General features: G+C 38.6%; 1 protein-coding gene across 1 annotated transcript in view; it reads right to left on the reverse strand.

The window, feature by feature from the left end:
- Macrod2 (mono-ADP ribosylhydrolase 2) overlaps positions 1-16656 on the reverse strand; it is a 1850149-nt gene that overhangs the window by 67216 nt on the left and 1766277 nt on the right. Inside the window, exon 14 of the mRNA XM_038330425.1 lies at positions 8914-8991. Coding sequence (XP_038186353.1) covers positions 8914-8991 — 78 coding nt within the window. The remainder of the gene's footprint in view (positions 1-8913; positions 8992-16656) is intronic.

A 16656-nucleotide genomic window follows, 5' to 3' on the forward strand; every position in this document is an offset into this window, starting at 1 on the left:
CTAATCCTGTATTTCTTGACCTCTAGACATTTTAACCATATACAACCTTTTTTTCTTGAGCCCCCACCCCGCCCCATGGAGGAGAGTTATCTGTCTATGTTACTTTCATTGGTTAATTAATAAAGAAAACTGCCTTGGCCCTTTAAGAGACAGAAAATTAGGTAGGTGGAGTAGACAGAACAGAATTCTGGGAAAGAGAGGGGAGACGCTTCAGGCAGTCACCATGATTCTCCTCTCTGAGATGGACACAGGTTAAGATCTCTCCTGGTAAGCCACACCTCGTGGTGCTACATGGATTACTAAATATGGGTTAAAGGAAGATGTGAGAATTAACCAATAAGAGGCTACAGATAATGGGCCAGGCAGTGTTTAAAAGAATACAGTTTCCGAGTAATTATTTCGGGTGTAAAGCTAGCCGGCGGCCGGGTGGCGGGACGCAGCCCCGCCGCTTCCTTCTACACCCCCCCATTTTTGTCTTTTGGTTAAATCAAATAGTATTCACTGTGGTCATGACAGGCTCACTCATTGTTGCCTAAACATTCCTTCTTTCATTTCAGCCCCCTAGCACGCTCTCCAAACAGCTGAAATGTTCTTTCTTTGTCATTTCCTTTGTAGTTAAACCTTGTTTCTTTTTAAAAAAGAGAAACCACTGATTTGTTTATACACACACACACACACACACACACACACAAGCACACACATACACATATCCACACATTCACTCACATGCACGTACATGCACACACTCATGTACACATGCACATACACACTCACACACACATTCACACAGTCTCAGACTCCCTAGGCAGGGACTACTACCTTTTTGTCTTTTATGAAGGAGAGGCTTTGAGAAGAAGCTGCATCTCCAAATGTTGATTGACTGAGTAAAACTTCAACTTCACCTCTTCCTTCCCAACACATAGCATGTGACACTGACAATAATTGTCTTTTGAGCTGATCTTCTGTTATATCACTTGTCAAAGTCTGTATAGCCATCAGGGACTACAACTTACTTACTCCTCATTCTTTAACAAAGTAAGAGCCTTATGCTACAGACCATATTGTTTCGAATAATTTTGTTTCTAGCCTAAGGCTAAATAGATGCTTTTTGCAAACCTCAACCTCTCTGGGCCTCAATTTTGTCATTCATGGGTGTTAAATGGCTCTGATACTAGACAATCTCCTAGATTCCTCTATGTCCTGATGGTGACCAGTCTATCTGATAGAAACCGGCCTTCACTGATAACGGAGGGAGCCGTTCTCAATCTCTGCCAACACAGATACATGACCCTCAAATGCACTCATCACACCAGGCCACTGCTGGGCCCTTTAAGTCATTATATGTGGTCTGGGTTTCTCTGTACAATGATGTAAAAGGAGGAGGGTGTTCCTGGAGCAGAGGCATTCTCTCTCCTGAGGGTCCCCAGGCTGCACTGACTCCAACTAATGCTGGGATGAGAAAGTTGGCTCTGATTAAGTGGGGATGAGAGGCTCTGGGTCAATAGTAGGGTTGCCTTGACCCTCACTGACAAGATGAAAGGCCATTTCAGTGCTTTGGAGGGAATATGTCCCCTCCTTGCCCTCTTTGTCTGTCTCCATTCTTGGCCAGTTGCACCTGAGTGCATGGTATATTTTGGCAATCATTTCCTGAATAGAAATCTATACTTTCTTTTGTTTCCCCCCTGAAATGTGGTGTGGAAATTGAGGGTGACATAAAGTCTCCAGCTTTGAAATTCAAGAATGACCCTGTTTGCTCAACTCACAGCCTGCCAGGATCTGATGTTCTAAACCCAAGGGTGAGCTCCTGCACCACACCCTGCACCTGGTTGGTCCCTGTGTGCTGTGCTCTCAACCCTTCTGCTCTCGGCCACTCAGCTCACTGTTCCTCCCTGCTTTCTTGGCCCCATGGGGCCAGCTTTGTTTGTCTTTCTATTCAGCAGGAGTAGAATCCCTACCACCCTCTGACCTAATCCCACTGGTGGAGGGGAGGAAAGAACACAAAGGATGTCCCAGTTTATGTATATGTTTCCCGCACAGCAAACTCAATCACCCGCACTAATGGGAGGGGCATTAGAACAGATAATCCACAAATCCATTCACTTTTCCTCAGAAATGGATCACACGATTGTTTCTTGAAGTCCTGGTAATTAAGTTTGGCTCAAGCTAATGCCACAGCTCTGATTAATTTACATAAAAATTGGTCTGGGGTCATTATTCTGGAGTGAAGCATTTCTAGGGGCTAAACCTAAACTCACTGTGTAAACAGACTATTCGGGGACCAAGGCAACAACAATATAGCTGTATGGTTTGCAGGTTATTAGATGCTCAGATTTTTCAAAGAATAAAGACTTTGTTTCTCTGACATTTGTCTTAAGGAAACAAAATTGTGGTTTCTTTTTTTTTTAATTTGAAATTTGCTGCTAATATTCAGCATTGAATTTTTGCCATGTATAAATGCCCCAGATTAAAAACAAAAGGTAAAACTATACTAACATGAATTTGATTATCTCCTAAACATCCGTGGTTCTCCTCTAGGGCCCATAAAGCTGACTCTTCTAATGTAAATCACTTGTGAAATTATTTTCTTGGTAGTTAGAACAAATACCCGTTCCCTGTGAATACAAAAACTACAAGCTAAGCATTTAGAGATGGCCACTTTTACCACTGTGAACTGCTCTCTTTCTTGTGTGTGTAAATACGCACATAAACAAATCTGCAATTCATGGGCCTACACTAATTTGTCCATGTAGATGCATATGTGTAAGTTTGTAAATACATCTTGTGATCAAAATGAATTTACTCTTTATTTCCTGCCCTTTATTTCATATTTTTAAAAAATCATCCCCTTTTTCAAAAGCCATATTTTGAAAAGATGTATAAGATGGATTAATTTGGGGGTGTGTTCAAAATTTTTGTGTGTACTGTTAAATGCCATATTGTAATGGATACTTTATGAATAAGCATTTCCATGTGTTTTAAATAGGTTGAACCAAATTTGTTAGCGGCAAATTGATGGCCTTTGTCTCCCACCAATAGTGAGTGAATGTGTTAAAAAAAACTGCTTCCACCGACTTTATATATTTTCAATTATTCAAAAAGAGAAGATAATTCCCATTTTATGTTCCTTTCTTTAAAAAAGTAGAGATAAGGGAATCTTTTTACTTATGACAATTTCACTTCTTATTAACTACAGCTAACACAGTTACTGAGTCTTTTGCTCATTTTCCTCTTGTGCTTCTATTTTTGATAATTTATTTTTCTTTTTACTATGTGAGCTACTTTTTCTCAAATAAGAATGTTACATACTAGTCATTTAGATGGCACTGTTCTTCCCAGCAGATAATGTTTAGAACCTGACTTGCTTTTTACTTAGTACATTAAATTTATATAATCAGATGGTATGTAGTAACTTAACTGTTTTTCTGACATATGCAGGCATGAGCATACATCCATACATTCCAAATATATCCATATAGCTCAGTGGTTCTGAACCTGGGGGTTGCAACCCCTTTGGGGATCAAACGACCCTTTCACAGGGGTCACCTAAAAACTCCCAAAACCACAGATATTTATATTACTATTCATAACAGTAGCAAAATTACAGTTATGAAGTAGCAACAATAGAACTTATGGTTGGGGGTCTCTACAGCATGAAGAACTGTATTAAAGGATCACTGAATTAGGAAGGCTGAGAACCACTGATACGTCTTAATTTTGCAATATACACAAAATTATGTGTGGGAAACCAAAGCTATTCTAAGGCTATATTTTAGAGATGCTTTAGGTTCAAAGCAAAGTTGAAAAGGAGAAAGCATACATGAGGAAGCCTCCTAGCCTCCCCCACCATTTGTTTTCCCAGCCTGAGAGGTGTATTTGCTACAGCTGTGGGCTCACACTGGTTTTTGCCCTAAAACGTATCCTCACACTGAGGTTCATTTTAGTGTTACACTGTTTCACAAGACTGGCTAAATGCATAGTAACAGATGTCACCAGAGTGTCATTCCGAGTATTTTCAGTGTCCTGGGATTTCTCTATCTCTGCCTAGTCACTTGCCCCCAACCCCCACCCAGCTCCTGGAAGCCCTTGATCTTTCCCCATCTTCATGTTTCTGCTTGAATGTCATGTACCTGGATGCACATGGCCCATAATCTTTCCTGGTCGGCCTCTGCCACTTAATAATAGGCATTTATCTCTCAGTCTTTCTTGTTAGTGTTAAATAACCCTTGGTTCTTTTATTTTAATGTTTAATATTACTTTCATATTTCATCTTTACCCCATTCTGGAGCTTACATTGGTGTAAGGATTGAAGTTGGGATCTAGTTTGTTTGTTTATTTATTTAAAATATCCAGCTAGTTGTCTTAAGGTCACTTACTGAATCATCAGTCTTTGAAATGCCAGCCTGCGTTATGTACTTGGTCTCACTTCTAGATGTGTTAGTCTGTTTCATTGATTTGCCTGTCACTTCCTACAGCAGGATTACACTGTTAATCACATTCTAAAAACACCCCATGTTATTTGTGGTCTATTTCTTCTATCACTGCTGACCACATTACGTCTGTGAATTCCTTGCTGTATTTCCAGCAGGTTTTGCTTTGTATTGTATCTTATCTCACCATCTGACATGTTAAAAATCCCATCACTGTAATATTTAATGAGGGGCTCAAACTTTCATCAGTACAAAGTGACCAACTCTTTCTTCTTTGAGCCTTTTGACTGATAGATTCCAAAGCCACCTTTCCTGTTCTCATGTGATGTGTATTTCCTTAGATACACCTTCTCTTTTCCTAACTCTATCCTGTTAAGTCTTTACAATATTATTGAACTTAACTAAATTGTTCTGATTCTTACACTTGATAAAATAACCTAATTTTACATATGTATACTCACACCTGCTTGTACTTTTGTCCCCTCATTTGATACAATGTGCATTCATTGCAAAGTCACATTCATTTATTATTATATGAATTATTGAATATACCTTCATGTTCATAATGAGTTTGGGGAAAATTAATTCTATTGTGACTTTATTCTACTTGTTATTATTGTATAACTCGTGTGTGTGTGTGTGTGTGTGTGTGTGTGTGTGTAGATAGAGGCTTGCTCTGTTGCCCAGTCTAGTATTGAATTTGTAATCTTCAGCTCTCAACTTCCTAGGTAATAGGATTATAGGTATGCACAACAAATAAATACAAATTTTCATGGATATTCTTCAAAGTAATTTATATTCTTAGAAACATAGTACAGAATTTTTAATTTGGGTGTTACCTCTATGGTTGTTTAGCCTTATGTGCCAATCTTGGGCTTTCCGCCATAATCTTTGTTTGGAAGCCTGCCATTAATAATTCATATCAATCATGTTGGCTAATGCCTATAATGCCAAGATTGGAAGGCTGAGGGAGGATTGTCACAAATTTAAGACTAGTTGAGGCTCCATTGTGAGTTCTAGGATCACCTAGGCTATGAGTACAACCCTGAACAATAAACAAAATAAACACTTAATTCCTCTTCTTCCTTTGCTTCTTTCTCCATTTAGCCATTTTTTAAAATTACATAAAAGTTATAGGAAAGCAAAGACAGAAAAGAAACAAACAAAAACCATATAGAACTTAAGCTAACTACTAAAGCACACATAAAGGCTATGTATTTTTAGAACTATCGAGTCTAGAAGCCCTCACATGCTCCCTCCCAGCCAACAATTCCATTCCAATCATCGAAGCTCAACTAATAGCATCAAATCTTTCCTTTAGCATCTTTTATCTGAGCGTGGGCATCGCCTTTCATTCATGCTCCAATTGGTCTCAATATGCAGGAACGCTAGGCTCCCATGACTCTGACCTGCAACTCTACACTCTTAAGCTTCCAGGGTTCTCGGTTCTGTGTCTACTCTGCAGGAAGCCCATGGAGCTCTGCCGAAATCCTTTTTCTTTGGGCCATGACCTGGAAACTCCCCCAGGAAATCATCTGAGACAGGACTCATTTCATTTTCTCACTTTCAGGGATCGTTGAAACTTATACGATTCAAACATTCATTAGCACTTTTATTCTCGATGACATTAGGAAAAGACCTAATAGAGGGAGACACTATTCCTGTCTTCCAAAAGAACAAGCAAGTCTTACATTTAATTTACTTTCCTCTTAATATTTTCACAGATCTTTGACTTTCTACCTTTAATCGATATTTTCTACCCCTGTGGAGCATCTGGAGATCCCCTGTAAAATAGACTTAAATCGTTCTTTCTTATTCTCAAAACATACTTTTCCTACAGGGTTTCCAGTTCTTGGTTGACTATAATTTTGTTGTATTTTCTGTGCATGGCCATTGTATCTACTGGAAAGTCATCTATTGGCAAGGCATTTATTGGATGGCTTCTTTTTAGATGTTATTTTTATCTTTGGATATCAGCAGTTTGTTTTGATGGGACTTGCTGTTGATTTATTTCTATCTATTCTGCTTGGCGTGCATAATATTTGAAGAAATCTGACCATTTCAGCAGTTCCACTGTGACGGAACTAGCTGTGGTGTTACCTTTATTTGTTCTGCTTCGAGTTCAAAACTTTTGATGAAATCACACTCAATCTTTTATCAAAGTTTCTCACATAATTTCTTCAAATATTGATGCTGATCAATTTATTCTCTAATTCAGTTCATGATATACGTCATCACTATATAATAAATGACATTCCCCTACCTTAGTGTTTGTCATCTCATTTTCTCTTTGCTCTTTTTAATTCAGATATATTTCTCATATCTAACCCATGGTTCACAAACTATCTTTCATATGCCCCTAAAATACTGTTAGAACATGAATGTGTTTATTGAGTTAATTTGAGTTAGCACACACTTTACTTATGACTTGTCTTTACTTTCTGATTTTTGCTTTCAATAATAACCATTCACAGTTAAAAATTTCAATCTTGCCTTTATTCTTTCAAATGAGTATCTAGTGTCACTCTCTTTCTTTTTTCAAGAAAGTTATTTATCTTTATTTTATGTACATTGATGTTTTGCTAGCATGTGTGTCTGCATGACAGTGCCTGATCCCTTGAAACTGGAGTTACAGACAATTATAAGCTACCATGTGGGTGCTGGGAATTGAACCTGTGTCCTCTGAAAGATCAGGCAGTGCTCTTGACCACCAAGCCATCTCTCCAGCCCCCAGTGCCATTGTCTTATACTTTGGATATATCAGCAATATTTTCAGCTCACAGGCTGAAAATCTCTCATCTCTGAGTCTCTGGCTACCTTAATTCCGTTTACCTGTTTGGTTATTTTTTGCGTGTATGTACTAGATACTGAATTTCAGAAATTATTTATAAAAATTGTTTGATGCAGATAAGGTCCTTTCTTTCTCTAGTTACTATCTCATGTGTGTCCTTCTCCAGTGCTTAGGAGACCTGGGATTCTGGCCTGGTGTTAATTTACTTTGGGAATGGAGGTAATTTGAAAATGAGTATCAGGTTTCAGAAGGTAGACCCTTGGCTGGCTCCCTGTACTGCCATTGTATGTATCTTTGGGCTTTCTACTCATAACACTCGAAAGGGCTATTAAGAGTCCCTCTGTTTCTTTAGCAACATGATTCCAGATGTTTCTTTGCTGAACATATTCCCGAGGACAAAGGTAGTTTTAAGCTTTAGACTCACAATCTAGAGAGTCACCTTCTCTTGGACCTTGGACAATTTTTTATTGTCTTTAACTCTTTAACACCTTTAAACAGCTTCCCTTTCAACTGAATGTGTGTGTGTGTGTGTGTGTGTGTGTGTGTGTGTGTGTGTGTAAAATCTCTCTATTTCTATCTAACATCTATCTATCTAATGTGAATACTTATATGTGTAGCTCATATGTAATAAACAGCAATATGAGTACATGAAATATAATATAATCAGTGAATACAGTGTATGTATATTTCTGTTTAGGTTGGCTAGTTGATATTAATAAGAGAAATAACAAGTTATTTTTACTTCAATACTAAGTGTATAAATCCTCTCTGTCATTTTTAAACAATATATACTTTCAAAGTTAAAAAATGGTTATATAATTTTGATACTAATTAAAAAATTATCATTTAAACAATTTTCATATGTTCTGTTTACCACATGGAACCTTCCCATTATGCCTTCCTCAGTCTGAATTGTGTTTCCTCTTCTGCACTTAGTTTTTTAAAAAGCGTTAGGTTCTTCAGAAAGCATGGCTAGATGGTATATTTTCCTAACGTTTGTATTCCCAAGAAACTACTATTTGACTTAAAGCATAAACAATATCTTACTCGGTACAGAAATGGATTACTAAACAGTTCAGCCATTCTGTTCTCCTGGTTGGGGCTGGATTCTAGTGGTGTTGCTTGTACTGATTTTGGCTTTCTTGTATACTTTACAAGACTGTCTTAGCCACCAATCTTCAGAAATTATACAAAGCTATGGAGGTGTCTGTTCTTATTTGAGTTTTCATTACTTTTGCATATATATTCCATCTTACACTCTGGGCATGGAAACTAGATTGCATTAGGAAAACATTTTTCTCTCTATTATTGTCCTACAAATTGCTTTATTTCTGTGGGCTCTATTTATTCTTCTTGGTATCCCAAGGATATGGATAAGGAGATTTAGTCTCTTGGGCTTATTCTCCATTTGCCTCACATTTATTTTCATTCTTATCATATGTATATTCGTCTCAATGGTTCCAAAATGATTGCTTATAGAATCCAGGCAGGTAACAATAAACAACATAAATGACACCAGCTTGGTTAAGAGTAATAAATGACAAAGATTGAGGATGGCAACAGTATCTCACCAAGATGCCGGTGTAAGGAAATAGCATCAGAATTCTGCTCTTATGGAAAAACCTCACATCTGACTTTTAATATACAATACTCCTCAACAGAAAAAAAGAGCTGAACAAAGACCCCACAACATACCCTTGGGAAGTTCTTGCTCGCACACAGCATGACTGGCCACATCGCTGTCTTTTGTAGCATTGTCATCCTTTGCAGAATCTGCTAACAAACAATCAGAGTCATCATTTTCAGCTGCGAAAGGGGAGCCCTTTCTATTATTAACAGGGTAGATTAACATTTAAGACAATATACTTTATTATTTCCAACTGTAACCATCAAACGCTTAAAGATTCTTACCATCAAATTCTATTTTCTTAAAATACTACCTAAGGAAGCTGCACAAAGCTTCAGAAGCAGAGAAAGTCGTGGAGGTATCTTTGTAACAGAGTAGAAAGCATATGAAGTGGGCTTCATGCACCAGTGAAGTCTCAGAATTGTGGGGCAGAAACATGAAAGGAGGACTAAGTAGAGAGGATTGAAGAGCTATCTCATTTTAATGTTCTTAGTGTTCCCAGGATTCTAGTTGTTCACACATGTGAACCCCACGTCCCCAGAAAAGTGAAATACTGAATCTTGGTTACCCAGTAACAAGCTGTTGGAAGCCCCTGTCGCTCAAGGTTACAGTCTGCCATGTCTGGACAGCTCTCTGAGCTGGGCACAAAATGGAAGACTCCTTTACCCCATCAGGGGCTTCCTACTCTCTGCCTGGCCTTATCTGGCAGCGCTCCTTGAACTTGAATGCCTGACTTCTCCTGAGTGTGAACTTTGACACAGTTTCCTGCAAATGCCTCCCCTGGCACCCATATGATAATTAGGTATTGTGTTCCCATCATACTTGCCAAATGCAAACAAAGCATACTATGAGGACCTATCAGGTGATGCCCCAGCTGCTATCCCTGTCCTATATATTCCCTTCACGCTGCCTCACTGAAGCTGGGTCCCAGAAGGTTATTTCCATCGTACTCACAGCTGGCCAAGCCCTGCTCATCACCTCTACTCCCTTTGTCCTTATAGCCTGGTGGCCAACAGACCGTGGGGAAAAGGAAGACCCCAGCAAGCAAGGTCATTCCAAGGTCCCAAAGCAGTTGACAGGAGCAAGGATGGGGACAAAGAACTTTCGTTCTACACAAAGTGATTCTCACCTTCTAAGGGGTTGTAAATATGGAATCAGCCCATTTTAATTTAACAAATTAAAATATTGTTAATTACATTTTACGTTAGTCTGTGTGGACGTGCGTGTGCACGCTATGAAGAGCACTAGGGCATGCATGTAGACCTCAATGGACAACTTGCATTGCCTCTCTCCATCTACTCTATGGGTCTCAGGGGTTCAGCTCAGGCCATCAGGCCAGGCACCTTTCCCTGATGGACTTTCTTGCTTGCCCCTACACGCTCAGTTTTATTGTTACGGCTCATGCTAGAGAGCAGGCAGCACAGGTGAAAGTATTCTGTAATAAAGAATTCCTGACAGTCTACAAGGACAGATGGCGAGCCCTCTGGAGGATCTTGAAAAAAGACACTGAAAAGAACCTATAGGTAGGTCAGCAGCAATACAGAAAGTAGGCCTTTCACTCGCTTTCCAAGTATTTGTTGAGTACAAACTATATGCTGGTCTAGCCTCCATGAAGCTTGCAATCCAGGATACCTTTCTTACACAGCCCAAAGGGACAAAATTCGAGATACCTAAATATTACTAGCTGATCTTGTCAACATTCAGCTAGGGAGAAAATTGGAGCCATCAAACTCTGCCTTAATTCTCACGAATTGCTTCTTTTCTGTATTTGTACCCTTAAGCTGAGTTCTAAGATGCCGTAGCAAAGTCAGATAAAATTTAAAATAAAATTTTGTTTGTTTGCTTTCCTTCCCTGACTCCCTCACTTCCATCGTCCCCCACGTCTCAAAACTGGAAGACAGCTTCAAACATCATGTTTTTCGATTATTATGAGAAAGCATGTTTCTTCAGTCTGCCACAAGCAACATTTGATGGACAAGTGAGAAACCGAGGTAGTTATCATGTGATTCAGCTTTAATAACCAGCGAATCAAGTATACACCGGAGTGTGCAGCTTTAATTAACTGCAAATAATTCCCAAAGGCAAGTGCTTAATCATCTTCAGTGCTTCCCAGTTCTCTCTGAGTCTGACAATAAGTTTAAAAGTCAGAAATGGAAAGCAAAATTGAGCACAGACACATTTCCCCAAACTGTTATCTCATGCGTGTCAAAACGGTAAAACCAACTCCCATTAAAATATACTTTGTAGTGCTGTAGCTAACGTTGAAAAGATTGAACAAAAACCCTTCAAATGTGTTTTTATCCAAATTAACATCAAGAATAAACAATAGTTAAAGAAGCCATTTGTGTCAGCATAAGAAAGTGTTTTGGTTTTTCTAGTTTATAGGAAATGTTATAACTTGGAAGTAGTTTTATACAACTCTCTTTTCCCCAGTATTAACACTTTAAGACATCTAAGACTTGTGTATTTAGAGCATGTTAATTTATACAGAATAGTAACTATGTATTTGTACCACATGTTACCCCTAAATGTCTATCAGTTTGTTTATTTGTTTGTTGGTGTTTTTTTGTCTCAGGTTTTGCTATGGAACCCAGTCATGCTTGGAACCTGTGATCTCCCTTCCTCTATCTCCTGAAGACTGAGATTACAGGGGTGCCTCCACACCCAGCTAAGGAATGTCCAAAATGATGGGTTCTTTTGAGTTCATGAGCTTGTAATAGAATGACTTATATGAAGTAGATGAAAAGCATTTGAAAAATTAATCACTAGACTGTACCAGTTTTCATAATCCTGAAATGTCTTTAGCACATTTTTGTGTATGTGTGTGTGTCTGCGCAAGTGTGTGTTCATGTGCGTGTTCTTCTCATTTTCTTCACCACATTTAACAGTGGGCAAATCGCCATTAAGGAAGTGTGAGCGCAAAGAGGAAGCTAGGGCTGACGGCTGTCTAACATGTGGGATCCATCAGCACTTTTCCAGACCTGCCTTGTGAGCCATTCATAGCCCTCTACGATGCTGCACTGCTGAGTGCCTTTGGTATTATGGTCCTTGTAAAACACAGACGCTGGCTGGCTGAAACCCATTTACAGCATAGCTGGGCCCTTCGTGCCCACTGCAATCCTTAGCGTCTGCAATATACTCATGGGGGCTGCAGTGGGTACCTACCACAGCAAAGTTTTCATCTCTCGCCTCTACCCGGAGCCCTCCCTCTGCTGTCGAACATGGGCCAGTTCACAGCTTCCATGGCAGACTTTATAAGCCAGGCGTGATGGTTAAGGCCTTAGTATCTAGTACTCTGGAAGACGGGGAAAGAGTTGTAGGTTCCAGGCCCAACCTTGGCTGTCCCAAAGCCAAAAGGATTTAGAAAAGTGGTGCTGAGAATGCTTTTATTTTCCATTTTATTTCTTGTTTTGTTTTTCAAGATGGAGTTCCTCCATGTCGCCCTGGTTGCCCTGGAACTCGCTCTGTAGACCAGCCTGGCTTTAGACTTATGGAGATCTTCTTCCTGCTTCTGCCTCCTGAGTGCTGGGATCAAAGGTGTGTGCCACCACCTCCTGGCTTATTCTTGTTTGGAAGCAGGTTTTAGCTATGTAGTCTAAGTAGGTCTGAGCAGTCAACCCTCTTGCCTCAGCCTCGTTGGTGCTAGGCTTATAGGCATGTGTTAGTTACTACTCAAAGCTGTATCTTCTTAGAAGTCAGGGCTTAGAAAACTATGGCCTAAGGGCCAAAACACACCATCGCTTATTTTTGTGACCTTGGGACTATGGATGATTGTTATGGTTGAAAACAAGATAATGATATATTATAAATTTTTAAAAAGTATGTAAAATTCTTCCTTGTTTATGCATTGTCATAAACAAGAAAGCACATTGCATTTTACTTTAATTTTGACTTGCTCAAGGTGTTGATTTAAAATTACTAAAGCAACTTCTTAGTTTACAGATTCTACACAGTCTTACATAATCTATAGAGTATATGTCAATGACTCCAGGGTACAACCAGTTGTGAATTGCTCGATTATTCAATGCTGTCAAATAAAGTAGAGATCAATATATATCCTAAAGCAAATTCTGATTTTAGGTGTGAAATATGTGAAAGAAAATACAACTTAGGAGTTACGCTATTTGACTATATCAATGTATACACACACACACAACACAAGTATATATTTTATGTGATAATGAAAACTTCATATTAACGTGACCCATTAACAAGTGTACTCTATTTCAAATGTGAATCTCATCTCCATAACGCAGGATAAGACCTCAAAGCAATGACTGCATTCATAAATGGCTAGGAAGACTGTTTTTATAGGTATCACTCATAATATATCGCTTGAATTTCCAGCCTCACAAACTAGTACAATGGGCTTGAGCCTGCATGTGCTAAATTGTGGGTTCTCTTACATCGTACTCACCTATGGGTTTTAAATGACAGTGCATTGTTTTTGCTTGGGTAGACAATGGAAGACACGTTTTATATGTATATGAAATTATCCTTCATAACAGGAGGGAAAAATATATTTAGTTATTGTGGTCTTAATGTTGTATAACCACTTCCAAACTCATACTGTAAAACCCTAACCCACAAGGTGATGGGAAGATGGAGACAGAGCCTGGCTCAGGTATCTGGGCCATGGCGTTTAGTAGGTGTCTTTACACAAGAGGACTGAGAGGCACATTCCTCCCACGTGAGGACAGAGCACCAAGGCTCTGTCTACAGACTAGAAAGAGGACAATAGCAGGCAGTGTGCAAATTAGTCAACCCCTTTATCTTAGACCTTCCAACCTCCAGAACTACAAAATACATTTTTGTTTAGAAGTTACTTCATTTATGAAAATCTACAATAGTCAGAGCCTAGGAAACACTGTGTATGGTAACCTGAGAGCTGACTAGCCAGGTTAGGAAACACCACATATGGTAACCAGAGAACTGTCTAACCAGGCTAGGAAGCCTTGCATATGGTAACCATAGAGCTGACTAACTAGGCTAGGAAGCATTACACATAGTAACTAGAGAACTGTCTAACCAGGCTAGGAAGCATTACACATAGTAACTAGAGAACTGTCTGACCAGGCTAGGAAGCCCTGCATATGCTAACCAGAGAGCTTATTATCCATCTGCAAATCCCCAAAGCACCTTGGAAATGGACTTGTATAAGCTGAGCTCTTCTGACACTTTGAAGCTGCATTTTCCCCCTAATTCTAAAAATTATCATTTGGTAATACTAAAACTGTAAAATAGTTATCACCAAATTCTCAGATTCAGTAATTTTTTTTTACTGTCAGAAACTAGTATTAAATTTATAGAGGTTTTGACTTTCAAAATCTGTAAGGTCAATGTCATATTTAAGAATTTTTTTCAAATGAAAACATTAAATCAAATATTTAATCCAAAGGTCTATACATAGATGTGCTTTTAAGATTAATACGAATTTTAAAAAGTGCTTTCATGGGTTTTTTCCCCCCAGAATCTCATTTAGAAAGTTGAAAAGAATATTTAAAATTGATTAAAGTGAAATGAGAAATCCCATAAAAGAGAAAAATTAAGAAGTAGTTATTTAATACCATTGCATATCACTATGTGGAATAAACCTGGGTGTATTTAAGCTGTAACAACAAATGATGAAATTTTATACTTTTTTAGTTTTGAATTTCTCTAAAATTATCTGAACTATAAATCTGTGTAAATGCTTGCTTTTGATATGATGTCATCTCAATAAAAATATGCTTAACCTGGAGGTCCCTGGATCTACACTACAGACCCATCCTCTCAGTAAAAATAATCTTAACTTGGAGGTCCCTGGATCTACACTACGGACCCATAAACACTGCCAGAATGAAACACTAAAGGACAGGTATATGTTCATCTTTTTGGAAAGAGAGTTTCTATTACATTCCCATAGGGATGCATGACATCAGAAGGATTAAAAATAGCTACAAACATTCATATTCATATTCTAATTAGCATAATGCTGTGACTTTATCAAAGATTTTTCAGAGCTATTTTTTAAAAGAAATTAAAGATAAACCTAGCTATATCTGGTAAATATGGAAGATTACCCAGTTGGGAAGAAAAGGGGAAAAAAGAAACAAAAACAAAACTTTTTGTTCCAAAACAACCTTGCAAGGCATCTCACTAAAAGTTATTTTGATATCATTAAAATAAAAACGTCTGACCACAGAGGTGAACCACATCTAAGAATGTAAACAGCTTTGGAAAGCTGACAAAGAATCCATCTGCATTACATAGTAACAACAGTAAATAGCAATGTATGGGATGCAACCTTCCCTTGCTTGTTTCCTTCCCAGAACTTCAGAATAAGACAACAGATGATCAACTCTCTGTGAAGACACTCTCAAGGCAGGAAGTCTACATACACTGCTTCTAGCAAGATTAGGAGGCCCCGAACTATCATTTAATTGATGCAGGCCATTATTTGGGTGTAGAAGCTTTAATAGGTTTATACAAAATAAATGATGGCCATAGAAATGATCAAATATCTACTCTACTCAGGAGAACCAGAGCTCGATGTAAAAGTAACACAGAAACAATCACCCGGCCTTTCTTTTTTCTTTTCTAAAATTCTTTTAAAGTGAGTCTATTCGACCCAACCAAACATTTAGTTTGGCCAGCTCACTGGAATTTCCTTTTATGAGTAAATGGAGCAATTAGGAAGGAGGTAATTTGCTCTCCATTCCAACAGGGTGCTTATCCATAGTGAACTATAGTCTAGGTGGCTGTTGTGTGGTTTCATGGATGCTGAAACAGTTACTATTTATGTAGAAGGATACACGTAACTCAATCCATTCCCTCAGCATTCAGCTATGGATGTGCAGGCAGTTGCTGCTCCCAGTGTGGTTGGATACACAAGGATGAACTATATTTACCTGAAATGTATCCAGATTCTCAGATAGGACATGGCCCTGGGTATCAGGAGGCCCAAATGAGCTATGGCTTGTCATTTGTCTTCATTATGCTCTCGTTAACTCCCATCAAAAGGTGGCCAATAATTCCTAGAGATTTTGAATTCAGTCTCTAATAGCCTTTGAGGCATGTTAGAAACCTACTATCATACAGAACTAATTCGGTTCCTATTAGGACACATGTTCCAAATACCAAAGAACTTATTTAAAACGTCTCGAGCACGCCTTCATTGGAACAGAAATCATTCTGTAGGTTGTTATTGAAAATTTAAGCAAGTTAGAAAATCAGTCATTATAATTCACAAATACTAACAGAAGACTATGATTCTGGACTAAATTAAAACTATAAGTTTTATAGCTGTATGGAAATATAAAATATCACTTTCTGAACATAGAAATGGAATGTGTTGACCTACATAATCTTTTGAGGTTACTTTATGACGCTATTCTGTGAATTTAATCGAATAATTGTTCAGACAATACCTTTCTGTGAACATTCCAGTGCTGCTTTTATCCACCTTCATTACTAATAAAAATAAGGGTCAATAGTGGCACGCGCTGTAGCATGGCTCCAGGGCCATACTCTCCTTCCTTAACTGAGCATCTGGACTAAGAACCATCGCAATGCAGAACAGAACAGCTGGATAGAAGGCTGGGAAGGACCACAATGGAAAAGAAATGCTTAATTACGCTTTCCATCAAGTTAATTTTTCCCCTTTGGCAAAGTAAACAAAGGAAAATCTGCTCTATTTTTGGTTGCCTGTGATTCGGTTGTTTCAGCATCCTTGACCTCCTTTTTCTGACCTTCACTCTCTCTGCCTTGCAAGGTGTCACACAGCAAGCCTTCCTGAAATTCTCAAAAAGAAAATCTGTCCAGGTCTCAGA

This window comes from Arvicola amphibius, chromosome 5 (genome assembly GCF_903992535.2).
Source record: "Arvicola amphibius chromosome 5, mArvAmp1.2, whole genome shotgun sequence".
In the NCBI taxonomy this organism is placed as follows: domain Eukaryota; kingdom Metazoa; phylum Chordata; class Mammalia; order Rodentia; family Cricetidae; genus Arvicola; species Arvicola amphibius.